The sequence below is a fragment of the Pararge aegeria genome, chromosome Z, assembly GCF_905163445.1.
Source record: "Pararge aegeria chromosome Z, ilParAegt1.1, whole genome shotgun sequence".
In the NCBI taxonomy this organism is placed as follows: Eukaryota; Metazoa; Arthropoda; class Insecta; order Lepidoptera; family Nymphalidae; genus Pararge; species Pararge aegeria.
Window position 1 is genome coordinate 24,106,207 of NC_053208.1, and position 15,439 is coordinate 24,121,645.

At 34.5% G+C, this 15,439-nt stretch overlaps 1 protein-coding gene across 1 annotated transcript in view; it reads right to left on the reverse strand.

Annotated features, from left to right (window-relative positions):
- Nucleotides 1-8,160, reverse strand: part of LOC120636039 (alpha-mannosidase 2) — a 186,483-nt gene extending 178,323 nt beyond the window's left edge. The window contains exons 1-2 of the mRNA XM_039907298.1: nt 8,030-8,160; nt 1,091-1,223 (exon numbers count right to left, since the gene is read on the reverse strand). Of these exons, the coding sequence (XP_039763232.1) occupies nt 1,091-1,223; nt 8,030-8,035 (139 nt within the window). The 5' untranslated portion in view covers nt 8,036-8,160. The remainder of the gene's footprint in view (nt 1-1,090; nt 1,224-8,029) is intronic.
- Between the last annotated feature and the right edge of the window lie 7,279 nt (nt 8,161-15,439).

A 15,439-nucleotide genomic window follows, 5' to 3' on the forward strand; every position in this document is an offset into this window, starting at 1 on the left:
TACCTACTACCAATTTATGATGTGAAATTTTTAAAGAGCGTTTCGGTAAATTGTTTCGGACAAGAATTTACAGTGCCATTTAACACCACGCTTAAGAAAATTTCGTCACATAAGGGAGAATTGAAATATAACGTAAAGAAAAGAAAGAGAGCTATGCATTGTAACTAAAATACTAAAAGCATACGGTCGTTATCAACATCAGAAGCAGAAGCGATTGAAATTCGGGAGAACAAAAATTTCAATCGTGAGAAAGGTTTTAAATAAGCGAGTGTGTTGAATCCAGTGAAAGAAATATGCAAATGAAGAAAACACTGTGTACGAACACGACTTCTGGATTTGAAAGTGACTTATTCGGAGTAGTATGTCGACGAAATACAAACAAGAAGAACACGAAAGCTGGTAGTTAGATTCTGCGCTTGACATTCTGCTTGACGTCTGGCACCAACGCAGTTCCGTCGTGACCACCATTTAACTGGGCCGAAATTTCGACGCATATAAAAATATTATCGTGGTATGTACTAGTTTTACTATTTTTAATAAATGTTGAGAGACCACGAATATCTTAGTTTAAAATCTTTAGTCGGAAGCAGAAGTGTATTGTGTAGGAAATATCCGACAATTTCAAAGTCACTCGAGACAACTAAAATTACGAAAAGTGCCGGCACTTCGAGACACGAGACCCCCCGGGACTCAAACCCTAGTGATGTTATATTAATTGGGCATTGTTTAAGAAGTTTCTCATATATAACGCGTGAGGTGGGCGAAACTTTTTTTTATATTTTTCCTCTTTATTATTTTTAACTAGATATTGCACACTTCCTATGCGAGCAGACCGTAACGCCATGTTAAACCTTAAAGTTAACCAAAGAGCCCAAGTGGGCTTCCTTGGGCACTTCATACATGCACAAAAGCACTGCATACCCAAATTATTTTATATAACTCGTATTGGAGGGCAATTTTTCTATTTTATGCCATGTACCTACTTAATGCATACCCTGATCAAAAATCCTGTGCACGCCATTGCCTATGTTTGGAGAAATCATAACGCTTGCAGAAAATTCGTTCGTGTCCTTATAAATTAGTCACTTACTTGGCTTAGGGTAGGCCGGCGCGACGCTGTAGTAGAAGCAGTAGACAATGAAGGCCAGCACCATGAGCAGCAGCACCAGCAGCCGCATAGAGCACGAGCGGCAGCGGAAGAACCGCAGGGCTCGCATGGTAGGCTGTTGTAATAACAAAATTATTGCATATAATTGTTCGTCCAGTACAAAGAGGGTTGTTTAATGACTTTGCCTGCAGGATAAATTCATACTCTTTATTTTAAAATGGTCAATTACGTCCACTTTGGAAGCTTTCATAAAAACTTTCTAATTACTGGTATTCCTAAGTATTGGTGATAATGTTTCTCAACTTAAAACTAAAGCTCCGAGCGGCTAAAGCGTCCCGGACTACTAAGAAGTCCAAAACAAACTCGGCCTTCATAAAAAGCCGTCAGCCGCATAAAAAGTTTGTTCCGAGAAATCTAGACCCAAGCTTTTCTGTAACTAATTCAATCATTGCCACTATTCAACTTATTGAGCGATATCGTAAAGGTAGACGTCATTCGGTAGCTTATTATAAAACAGTACCTTTACAATTACGATGCAGAAAAGCAAGTCACTAATATGGCACAAACCATTCGATAGTTGAAGTGAAGTAGAACAAGCTATGCTTGTTAGAAGACCAATGGCTGTTCGAACCGATAACTGCTAGAGACCGCGTACAAATAAGCTCGTGTGAGGCGTCCTTGAGCACGATGTCCCGATGATAGAAAGAGGGCAGCGGAAAATGACAGAACGAGTGAGGCAAAAGATAGGTGAAGTTCAAACATTGTTTACAGACGTACAATTTACCAACTAAGTCATAGACGTTCATTTATTTTTTAATCAAATTGCCATGATCTTTTTAGCGACCACACAGTTTCATGCATTGAAGCGGGCAGGAATGGTTTGTTAATATCAAGAGATGTCGCCATATCAACAGTCGATTTAGTATTTGCTTTGAAGGCCCAGAAAAAAGAACAAAAAAATCAATTGTGTAAAAAATCTTCTGTATTCAGTAGCCATTTTTACACTACCTTTTTTCGTGTAATTAATTAGTTAAATTATTTGAAATTTGGTCCTAAATTCTGGTTTAATAATTATGAAACATATTTAAAGATTGTTCCGCTAGACAGTGCGAAACATAAATTTTAAATTCATTTATTTCAAGTAGGTTTCTAATAAAAGAATTAAGTTTTCATTTAATTCATTTATTAGAAGTACTTTTGAAACGTCAAGTGTGTCTGTTTGTAGTAACTCTACCATCGGTTCGGAAGACAGATTCTACCTAGAAGAAGCCGGCAAGAAACTCAGAAATTTCTCTTTTCCAACATAATTTCTCAATTGTTCCATCTTGTGTGAGATGAAAGCAGAGCGGTTTCAGGTTGTCAGGCCACCTAGTCATTACTTGAGATAAAGACACCATTATTCTTTAAACAAAACGCTGTTTGATTATGATAAACGCATTATGCCGAACAGACCAAAAGACCAGACTCGTTCGCAGCAGCAAATTAGGCCTTGCAGAACACACGCTCAAATTATTTGACCAAACAGTTCGATCAAACTGTTTGATCAAATAGAAATACGAAAATTCATATTCCTTCACGCCTATTGACAACTCGTTGAATGTGATAAAATTTAAATTAAAATCAAATATATTGATCTTCCTGGCGCAGCGTTTAGCGCTATGGTTTTAAGTTGGAGGTTCCGGGTTCGATTCCCTGAGAGGGAGATTTGGGAATCCTTTTTTGCTAATTTTCCCTGGTCTGGTCTGGTGATGTCGCGTAGAAACCGATCAAGGGTATGGGTTAAATATAACTGCCGTAATCCCTTACATGTTAGCCCGCGACCATCTTAAACTGCATCATCACACCGCCAGGTAAGATTGCAGCCAGCGGCTTGTAGTTAAATAAAAACTGTTTACTATACTTTAAGGTCTATGGATAGCATAATGGTAATAATAGCCATGGAAGTTAATAGGTGTTTTCCAATTAATCTATCGTTTATCTTAGAAACAAAATGTACGATTGATGTGTAAGATTGTGTCATGTATGTAGTAGTATATAGTAGATTCAAAGTATAATTAGCGAAATAAAATCAAGCAAAAAATAAAAAGTCATATTCAAGAAAACGGAATAATCGTAGGAAACAGTAGCTGCATGTCCATTACAAATTCGCGTTTACATTTGTTTCTATTACCAACATAGAACTGTATTTTGATCGATAACTCAAATAAATAAATAGAAATAATATTATATAGCATTTAACCAAACGAATGATAACAAAATTCACAAATACGTACACTATACAATGAATAATAATTTAATAAAAAGTTATTAATTTAAGTTTAATTTTTAATTTTATTTTAATTGTTAATTTAATTAAAAATTTAAATTTAAAACTCATTAATATAATTTAAGTAGGTATCTGTGCTTTCGAACACAATCACACTCTTTTAAATATTTATCTGTCTGTGTGGAGCTTAAATTTAAAACAGCAAAACCGATTTCACGGTACTTTCACAAGCAGGTAGTGGATGTAACAAAGGCTACTTTTATGACAGAAATCTACATTATAAGGTATTAAACGTGGATTGGAAGAATGTATTGTCGTTCAGGCGTCCTGTTTTTAACAAAGAGTTTATTATATAGGTAGGTCCTTTAAGAAAGACGGTACCTTTTAAAAAAAGTTTTTTACCCCCAAAAGGTTAAAACCTAAGGTGTGCGGAAGATCTTAAGAAAAGTCTTATGTTTTAAACTAAGAGCTTTAATATCTGAAGAAAGAGAGATATAGTTTTAAATAGAATACCTCTAAAGCTGTTTTTTTGAAGAAAAACTTCTTTAGGCGCGACTATGAAGTAAATCGAAACTTTTTTCTGACGGAAGTAACGCTTACGTCAGACGTCTGTGTAGTTTCCGCTATTTAAAAATAGTAATTTGGATTGGTCGTATGTATATGTCACACACTCCACGCTTCTTGACTTTTACGCCAGCTGCAAAATCGCCAGTGGCAAATATCAAACAGTGACAACACAAATAACTCAATAAATAAAAACTATTTAACAAATTCTAATATATTTATAAAATGTGAAAGTGATGTTAATGAATTTTAAATAGAATATAAAATGAAATAGTGAATATTAAATGAAATGGCGGAGTTGCAGGAACATTTTACTCTTTCATTAATAAATATTAATAAAGGTTTTTCTTCAATCACGCGTAAAGGTTACACGCACACATTTTTTTATTTATTTTTTATCAAATTAAAATACATCTTTTTGGTTGCTTCATGCTCGTAAGCGCTTGACGGCGCACTGCACATTCCTCTTAATACAAACTGAAACCTATAGCGGTATATATTATGTAACAACTAAACACATAATATATTATAATAAGTGTGATTAATAAAATAACAAAGAAACATAGCAGTGCCAATAAGATATAAAAGTTTTACAGTAGGGTAGTTAAATAAATTTGCGTTAGAGCGATTTACTCGTTTTTTGTATTCATCGCTGCTACTGCCAATACTGCACATGTTTATAGGGTTCTTCAAAATTATTGCTAACACAGTAATTACTATATATTTATTTATGTGTTTGTTTCAACTGGTTAATCTTTGGACCAATTTTGGAAAGACGGGAAATCCCACAACCGGTACAGGAGGCTTTCATAAACTGTAAGTAGCATAAGCTTCTCTTTCAGAGAACTGGAACCTCTAAGGGGGTGAAAACGGGAATTAATTTAATCTCAAGTAAGGAATTTAAAAATTCAGGCAACGGTACCTTTGGTACGGGTTTCGGTATACGCTAAGAGAAAGTTTATCTGGAAATCTTTTTAGGTCCCCCATTAGGGATCATTATTAAATTGCCAGTTCTGGTACGGGACTATCAACGACGGCATGCCACCTAAATGGTAATCTGATGGACTCTACAATTCTTTCTACTCTTACATACGGCTGCCAAACGGCGCTTACAGTTATAAACGCGCAAAACTGGCTCATTGCCAAGGATTCATGGAGAATAATGCTAGGGATAAAAATTCTTAATAAAATAACTGTCGACGACATAAGAAAAAACACGAAACTTATTGATCTTCTAACTCTTCATCTTTTGCTTGTGTTAATAGATAGAACCGTAAGTCGTTACTAGTACATAGCTCGGAAAACCGATGGACGTTGGCATGCCAAAGTGCTGGAGTGTCGATCTCCAGTTAAAGAAGCGTTGGTAGACCCTCGAAAGATGACATCAAACGAATAGCAGAGAGCAGTGGGAACCTTGCGATACAAAATACCAATTTCCATCAATGGGCGTGATTTTCCGATTGTGAAGGCCAATGACGACTGGCTGGCAGTCGACAATGCAAAAAGGTTTTCTCTCCCATGCTTGGATAACAGGGATGGAACGGATCAAATCGCAGCGAGGTCCAGAGTGGGCAGGCAAATTTGAGGAGGCCTTTACGCATACCACCGGGTAATCATACTGGTCATTGAGACTTCACCACACATACGATACAAATCGTCATATTAAACTTGTGCGTCCAGTGGCTTTTCGCGACTTTCTTGAAGTCACCTGCTCACATAGTTGGCGGCCTACCAATGCTTTGTTTATCGGAGATCGCCATTCCAGCACCTTGGGATCCCAGCGTCCATCGGTTTGTACCTTTGCCACCTACGAGACAATCTATTAACAAAAGCAAAAGATAAAGAAGTAGATAATCGTTCGTCCTTTTTCTACCTACTAGTTTGAGGTTGCCATTCTAGCGCGATCATATTTATAAGCTTTTTACTTGACTTATTATCATTTCAGTTCCGCGACTCGTTAATCTACATCGTTACCTCTGGTTCTTCCAGATACTAGGTACAACACTATTGAATTCCTGGGAACTCATCCATAACTTGCATTACATATAGTCATCAGTGCCATGGTTTGCGATACCATAAACTACATACTCTTGCAACTACTTGTTCTATGCTACAAAGATAATTGTTGTAAATATTTTGTTTAATGTGTAAAAAGTCACATTTTTTTAATAACGCTTTAATAAATGAATACTGCCTGTCCGTCATAAGCTGACATCAGCTTATCGAATGCACCTGTCGACTTACGGGCGACAGTCTCATTTATTTACGTTTTGCGATGGAAAATCGGTACTGAAGGAGACCTAAAGTTAACACACAGACTTTTTTTTGAATTTAAATGCATCCAAGCAGCCGCGCATTAATGGTTATTAGTTGTGGTTATTGTTAGAAATATCCAAATTAGATAACGATAAATCAAACGAAAAAAAAAAATTTTAATGCGGATCTTTTAAACATTCTTTCTTTTGTTGTGTAGTGTCGGTAGTGTTGTTACTACCTTTAGTAAGGTAGATACAACCAACTTTTAACAACTATGTACATGTTTATAGCGCATGTAAATACTCCAATATGTATAAACAGGAAAAATTCTACCGAGGATAACCAAGTATGCAACTTTCGACTTTTAAGATTTAACGGAGGAAGTTACATATATTTTTAAGAAAAGTGTTTAGAAAAATATTTAAAATAATATATTTTAGTCTCTTCAGTCTTACTAATGCTTTTGTAATTAATTTATTTAGATGAGACTTGAACTATTATATTCATTCATAAAAAGGTACATAGTTGAAAGGGTAATTGATGCCAGTATAGCCGCTAAACCAAGACTTCTTAAGAAGTTTAAGTAAGATTTAACAAAAACTTTAATTAGCAAGGCTAGTTAATAATAATCTCGCTCAGTAAATAATGATTCGCTTTGCCTGCATATTATATGAACATAATAGGTATTCTTTTTAATATTTTCACAAAAGTTGCAAAAAAAATATTCAGTCGCCCACAAGGCTCTTTTATTTGCTTATTAATTAATAGATATAAAGTATTTAGTAATAACTTAAATTGGTTTTAATTGGTTACTTTGAATGAGAATTACTTATGTAAATTAGATTTAAAAAAAATATAGAAATCAAAGATTTTGTTTTAATTTTCTTTAGTTTTATAAGATTAGGATTGGATCTTTAGTCATGGTTACTATTTTCTTTGGATATATTATGACAATGCACAATATACATTGGACCTTCAAATGCCAATAATAATTATTCAATATAAGATGTTAGTCTTCTCTAGTTTATACCTTGGGACCCTATGGTGAAAACCAACAGACTATAGTTGTAGCACTTGATATCCTCAAGGTAGAAAAAAACAAAATAAAAATACAATTTTCTAAATTCATTTAGAATATGTAAAAAGAAAAGTAAGTAAGGTACTTTAATTTTGTAGAATAAATGCTTAATTAAAATGAAAAATTTAATAGGACATCACACCTCTTAATATATAAATGAAATTAATATACATACACTAATAAAAATAAAAAAAATATGAAAAGAAACATAGTGATGCAAATAACAACTCTAGTAAAACTTCATCCTAGGGAAATTAAATGAAAAATATAATAGGACATCACACCTCTGAATATATTATATCAAATATACATACACTAATAAAAAAAAAAGAATTATGAAAAGAAACATATTGATGCAAATAATAACTCTACTAAAACTTCATCCTAGGGAAGCACGTTCACGTGGTATTTAGGACGAAAACATAATACCGAAATAAATAAACCTTATATTTATTTATACTCAAGAAATTAATTGATCACAAAGCATATAAACAGTAACGAAACTTAATTTAACCGCAAGTGTCAAAACAAATATTTCCTAGCACGTAATTATGCATTTCGCAGGGAAAAAATTAGGAATAAACTTAAATGTGTAAGAAACAAAGCTAAAAAGTTTTTATACAATCATAAAAAAACAAAAGACGTCGCTATTGAGTAAAAAAAACTACACGCATCGCACGTAAGTTGTTAACGTCTTCCTAAAGTTGTAAACACAAACAAATTAGAGAACTCGGTGTTAAAATTAATTTATACTTACATACATTACTTCAGCCCAGTCACATAAACAGTACACAGCATTTTACGATAATTAAAGTCAAGAACAATATTATTAATTCACGTAAATGAAACTATTTAAACTCGAAGACGAACTCGCTAACGATGCTAGCACACGCGACCGCGGAACAATACCGATTGCCGATTGGTAGAGCTAAGCAGCGAGCACGCTGTACTTTATACTCTACATGTGTCAGCTGTCACACCAATTTTAAAAACTACCAATTTCTACCAAGTCATATATACAAAACATAAAAAACGAGCGAAAATTAAGTACTAAATTTGAAATACCACTAAAGTAGATTTATTAAAGTAGTACAAACATGGAACTAAAGCTTCTAACTGAAAAAATAGTCAAGTGTCACTACTTCAAACTAGGGACACAGTAGGTGCCTTTTCTACTGGCGACACATGAAATACGCTTGCGCTCCGAATGTAGTCATGTCAAGGAGTTAAATATTATCATTCGTGGACAAAAAATTAAACATTTGAAATCGATTTAAAATAACTTTTATTTAAAATTTGTTTATTTATAAATATAGCTACTGTTTACGTCAAATTTTAGCAGTTATTTGAATACAAGTAACATTGTCTTGCACTGTTTCTGTGCCTGACAGGAAGAATGACAGATGCTTTATATTTATAGCCATTAGCCATGTTCGGAACGCATTTCGAATGCAGCCTAGTAGGTAACTTAAAGTTTTATGTCCAAATGTTTTAGACTTTTATAAGCTAAAATATCTAATAACCTTATATTTTTTGCTTAAATACCTAGTTCAAATGTAAATTTATATGTTTCATAGGTAAAATATAAACTCTACCGAACTTAACACTTTTTTCTTAGCTGTTTCAGAAATATATATTAGCTTTCAAACTTTGTTTTAAACTTAAAAATCTATCCAAAAATATAAAAAACTATATTAATTATTATTTACAAGAATCTATGTACACAAAAACTCTTTAATTTCCTAAAGAAAAAAATGTAAAAAGTACGCTCTTTTTCTAAACGTAAAGTTAGAAAACTAAATTTTACAATAGTAACATCTGCGTGACATAGATGGCGTTGACCGCAGAGTTTTAAATCTCGCAACTTTCGTTCAGAACCAAACCCATATAGTTTTGTACGTAAAAGTTCACTCCACAAAAAATTACTCACGCGGGAGTTTAACGAAGTGTATGTTAGGTGGCAGTAGTAGTTGCCTGTGGGTAGAGTTTTTGTTTTAATTAGAAAGCTTTTGATATCGTCGTTGAACCAGTGTTGGTTAAAGTTATTCTAATTAACGATTAAATGGTTAAGATTTTTTCTGATTACTAATATTAATTATATAATATATATTATCGTAATCGAATTTTTGAGGGTTTATAAGATTAATTTTTTTAATAAAAATAAAAATAAAAAGTATAATTTATAGAGTTCCGTGGTGCGTACCCAAAGGGTGCCAATGGGACCCTATTACTCCACCGTTCTTCAATTCGTCCGTCTGTTGGGCTCTATCTCATGGACCATAATAGGTACAGGCTTGACATTTTGTGTGTTTGCATGCACTGTCGCTTTACAAAAAATTATAAAAATTGGTTCAGTGCGAGTCTGGTCTGTCAGCGGTCTGTATCTCATGAACCGCAATAGATAGAGTTGAAATTTTCTTTGTGTATTTATATTGTCGCTTTCCAAAAAAAAAAAATATTGGTCAAGTGAGAGTCAGATCTGTGAGCGGTCTGTATCTCATGAACCACAATAGATAGAGAGTTGACATTTTCAGAGTTCGCATATCTACTATCGCTTTACAAAGAATTATAAAAATTGGTCAAGTGCGAGTCGGGTCTGTTATCGGTCTGTATCTCGCGAACCGCAATAGATAGAGAGTTGAAATTTTCACAATTCGCATATCTATTGTCGCTTTACAAAGAATTATAAAAATGGGTCAAGTGCGAGTCGGGTCTGTCATCGGTCTGTATCTCGTGAACCGCAATAGATAGAGAGTTGAAATTTTCAGAGTTCGCATATCTATTGTCGCTTTACATGTAATCATAAAAATTGGTCAAGTGCGAGTCGGGTCTGTCATCGGTCTGTATCTCGTGAACCGCAATAGATAGAGAGTTGAAATTTTCAGAGTTCGCATATCTATTGTCGCTTTACAAAGAATTATACAAAGCGGTCAAGTGCGAGTCGGGCGTATCAGCGGTCTGTATCTCGTGAACCGCAATAGATAGAGAGTTGAAATTTTCACAGTTCGCATATCTATAGTCGCTATACGAGGAATTATAAAAATTGGTCAAGTGCGAGTCGGGTCTGTCATCGGTCTTTATCTGGTGAACCACAATAGATAGAGAGTTGAAATTTTCAGAGTTCGCATATCTATAGTCGCTTTACAAAGAAATATACAAATTGGTCAAGTGCGAGTCGGGCCTGTCAGCGGTACCTGTATCTCATGAACCGCAATAAATAGAAAGTTGAAATTTTATAAATAATCGATTTATAAAAAAATATAAAAATTGGTCAAGCGCTTGTTGGGTCCATTAGTCTGTGCGCGGGCTGCAATCTCATGAACAGTAATAGGTAGAGAGTTGAAATTTTCAGATTTCAGAGATTACCGCTTTAAAAACAAATAATAAAAAACAGACTGATTCTCAGACAAAACGAATATGCAAAAAAAAATCTTAAGAATCAGTCCAGCTGTTTCGGAGGATTGTGGCCACTATGACCCAAGAATATATAATAGATTGCATAATAACGCACCCGCCCAATCCTGAAGGAGGCTGCTATTTAACTTTTTTAATTTTCACTCCTAAAGAGAAGATGAAAGTTTGGATGAAAGTCCGACACTTTTAAGTTATATCTTGAAACCGCTATAGATGATTGTAGAATTTTTGCTTCTCTGTCATCTCATGGCGTGTTCACGTTTTGACTGTCGTAGAAAGTAATACTCCAGACTCACCCGCAAAGACTATTACACATGACTTTTAAGGGATACATCCTTCAATTTTACCCAGTAATAAGTATATGCTCTTCGAAAACACGCGCTTTATGCATTACGTATGCATTTTACGAACTTTTTTTGTGATACTTTATTAAAAGGGTTCCAAGTCGTCAAAAAGGAAATTTAGCATGCTATTTTTCTTCTCATCAGTTTTCCAAAAGCCTGATCACTTCTAAGTTATAAAAAATTATATATATATTTATTGATGTGACTTACCTACCTCCTCAAGACGAGTCTACTGAATATTACAGGTAATACTGATGCTAACTAAATTAAATTTAGCATCGAAAATAGGGACGTAAAATCGCATGTAGGTAAATACATTAATCCCATGAATTTATCTAACACGTGGTCACACTGCTAAAAGTGTTATTTAAGACTGTGAGAAACGTGTCCAAACTGATGGGCTGTTTCGAAACTTGGAAAAAATTGACCGAAGATTTAATTTTACTTTTATTTGTATGGCTTGCTTGACACGTTTCACTTCCATAAAGAAAACCTCGTTTAGTTTTGTTTAGTTTCTTTATTTCAACACACTTGTTTTTTTATATTTATAAAATACTAGCGTACCCAGCACGCTTCGCCGGGCTAGATTTTGCTTTATTTTAATTAAACAATAAACTGACATCATTAAATTTTTTATTTAAGTCTCATAATATATTAAATCATTTATTTCTCTCCGTATTCATTCTCTTCTGTACTCTTCTCTTATTCTATTGTTGGGTGTACATGGGTGTAGATAATGATCTTCACCCATGTACACCCAACAATAGAATATCATCATAGTAAATAAAAGCTGTATTTGACAGTTTGATAGTTCAAAAATAGGAGTGTTCCGATCGTCACCGAACTTTACAGGATTACTCACCAGTTCAATCCGGAGATTACCTGAAAGTTTCATTGAAATCGGTCCAGCCGTTTCGGAACCCACACACTTTCTCTTTTATATATATTGATAGATACTTTACACTTAATAGGAACGAAACTATAGTTTACATTTTAAGACAAGTTATAAAAACATGGAGTGTACCTATATGAGTTAGGCGCTAAGAGTTTGCCCGCTTCACCCTGTCTGGTGCATTAGCATGCGAGAAAATCGTGCGATACGTGATCTTGATCCGCTAACTATCTTAACAATGTATCTGGCGCTACCTTATTTAGTCTCCCTGCAGCCCATGAGCATTGCCTTGCTCAACGTTAGTGAAAACGGGCACCAAATCCCTACTAATATTATAAATGTGAATGTAAGTTTGTTTGTTACGCTTTCACGCGAAAACTACTGAACCGATCTCCATGAAACTTTTTATACATATTCTTGGAGTTATTAGAAATAATATAGTATACTTTTCATTGAAAAAAAAATTACGTAAGATAAAAAAAAAATTGTGAAAAAATCTCATATATGACTATAGGTGTAGGCTATGTAGCAGTACGCTGCCTCCCAAAATTACGCGGGCGAAGCCGCAGGGCACATCTAGTAAATAATAAAAGCGTAATTCATTTATTTCAAGTAGACCCTGTTTATAAGCATTTTTGTCATCTAGTCATTCTGTTTGTAGTGACTCTACCACACAATTTAACCTAACACAAATTCATAATGCACTACACACCCAACAACATGTTTAAATTATCCTATAAGTACTCGTATATATACATACGTTTAAGTTTATGATCTGCTCTTACAGTTCTCCTCCAAAAACTTAACCCGCAATTCCTTTACTCCTCACTTATTCTCCCACCTACACAACTGAACATCAAGAATGGTGATAACACAAAAATAGTGGCCAAGTTTTTTGTGGGCCACAGCACACATTATTTTGAGCCACAGCGACTCGCTGTGACTCAAAATAATCGTAAATGCATTTCCCAGTGCTGAAATATACAGATATAATAATTATATTATTAAAATTAAAATTTGCTAGCCAATCATTTTAGCTTTTAATCATTTAAGTTAATTTTTAGAATAGGTAGCTGTAGTACCTAGTTATATGCGTCTTGCGTCACCCTTTACTAGGGATTCAGCTGAAAATCAGCGTTGCACGCCTTGTATACCTAGCACATTGCTGAGCTGGAGCTTTTTACTTGGCTGTGTCACACATGATAACAATAAATATACTACAACAATACACACATCGCCATCCAGCCCCAAATTAAGCGTAGCTTTTGTTATGGGTACTAAGATGACTGATAAATATTTTACTATGAATAATGTACATAAACACTCAGACTTAGGTCTATCTGAAGATAAACACCAAGACACTAAAAAACAATTATGTTCATCACACAAACGGCCTTGGCCTCAGAAAGCAGGACCGCTGCCCACTGCGCCAATCGGCCGTTTATCGTCGTAATGACAAGCGTAATCCTGGCGCTTCTGTAGTTCATGTAATAGAAGCGTCTGGTAGAACCTAAAATAACTGCTCAATGAGCACGTGTTGTATTTGTAACTAGCTTTTGCCCGCGGCTTCGCACACGTTAAAAGAAATGTTTGATTTCGTAAATATTAACTACAAAGGTTAAAAAAATGCCTGCTGCAAATAAAAAATGTGAACGTAACTTTACTTAAAAAATCTGAAACTTTCATATAAATTTTCATTGCCTATTTGATGCCTTTGGACTTTGAATTTTGAAATTAGCTCTGCGTCGTATGTATAACCCTCTTAGGGTTGGAATTTTTAAAAATCCTTTCTTACCGTTTTAATAACTAACTATCTGTGTACCAAATTACAGCCCGATCCGTCAAGTGGTAGAGCTGTGCGTTGACAGATCAGTCAGTCAGTCACCATCGCATTTTTATTTGTAATAGTGGCATAATGTATTAATAAAGATATTTTTCTTTATTTCTTTACTTGCTTTTATACCGTTACAGTCGGTAGTAATACAACCTCGTTTGGATTTGCGCCGTCGGCTTCGCCGCGGGCTAGAAAGTACACCCTCGTTAAGGTGAGATCAGACGGGTAAATTTTAGCCCGAATCATAGTTCTTTTTTTTAGCGCCAATATATAATAGAATAGAATAGAAAAACTTTATTGCAACACAACACAATAGGAAATAAACAAGGAAAACAGTAATAGTTCTTAGTGCTCGAGTGCAAGGGCGGCCTTATCACTAAAAGTGATCTTTTAAAGCAGTGGCGTGCATAGAGGTTATGCAGATTATATAAAATGAAAAAAATCGTCAGTACGAGTTATTAATATTTAAGGATAGGCTTTTTTGTAATTCTTACAAAGCCTTTCTTTAAGTTTTTTATAACTCTTACTGATGATTTTATTCATTTTATGCTCCATGCACGCCACTTTTAAAGGCAACCTGAGCGTGCGAAGCCGATAAAAAAGTGAAAGTGGATGGTGTATAAAGTATGTTACAAACAAAATAGAATATATATATATGATGTGAAGACATTACAGTTCCCAATTCGTCTCACCGGGGCTATTAAAAGAATGTAAGAACGAGTAATAATTACAACAAATGAAATTAAATTAAAACATAAACATAAGCTATATAAATTTATAAATTAAAAAAAAAAAAACAATAATAAAAACAAAACATTCAAACATATAATTAATATCTTAGATTACCAACTTTCTAATAACATTTTCATTTGCTTTTAGAACTGAAGCGGCGGGGTGTGAAATATGTCCAGTTCCGAATTACTATTAGTTAGGTCATTGAGCAAGCGTAGCGCACGAGTCAGTGGGGCGTGCGGGGTCAATCTAGTTCTGCAACATGTTAAAGCAAACAAATTACGACGACGCGCACTGGTATAGCCATCCGGTACATGAAAACCTATCGATCCTAACATAAAGGAGTCACTTGTTTTGACCTGGACTAAATTGATCACGTACTGGAGCAACGCTACAGTACGCCTCAGTTCCAACCGGTCGTATCCCACCATACCAAGAAGAAACATACTTGGATATATTGTGGGATATCCAACAGAATACCCAAACTTTTTCCTATAAAGCCACCGTATAAACTTTTTTTGAATTTTCTCTATCATGTCAATGTAACTTATTTCATACGGATTCCATACAATAGCATTGCATTCCAGTTTACTGCGAACATAAGTGTTATATAGTAGCTTTATAACAGCGACAGATTTAAAATGCTGTGACTGTCGGAGTACAGACCCCAGCGCTCTATAAGCTTTTAGTACAGATATTTTTATGCAGGTCATCTGACATATTTACACCCAGATCCCTAATCATAGTCACACGAGATATATATGACCCACCTAATTGATAATTCACCACAATTGGTGCTGTCTTCCGAGTAAAAGTAATAACTGCACACTTCTTATCATTAAATAATAGTCTATTCTGGTTACACCATTGTAACACATTATCAATATCCCTTTGAAGAATTTGGGCGGCAGTCTCTCACAGGAGTCTCCAACCTTAAAAAAGATTATCAAA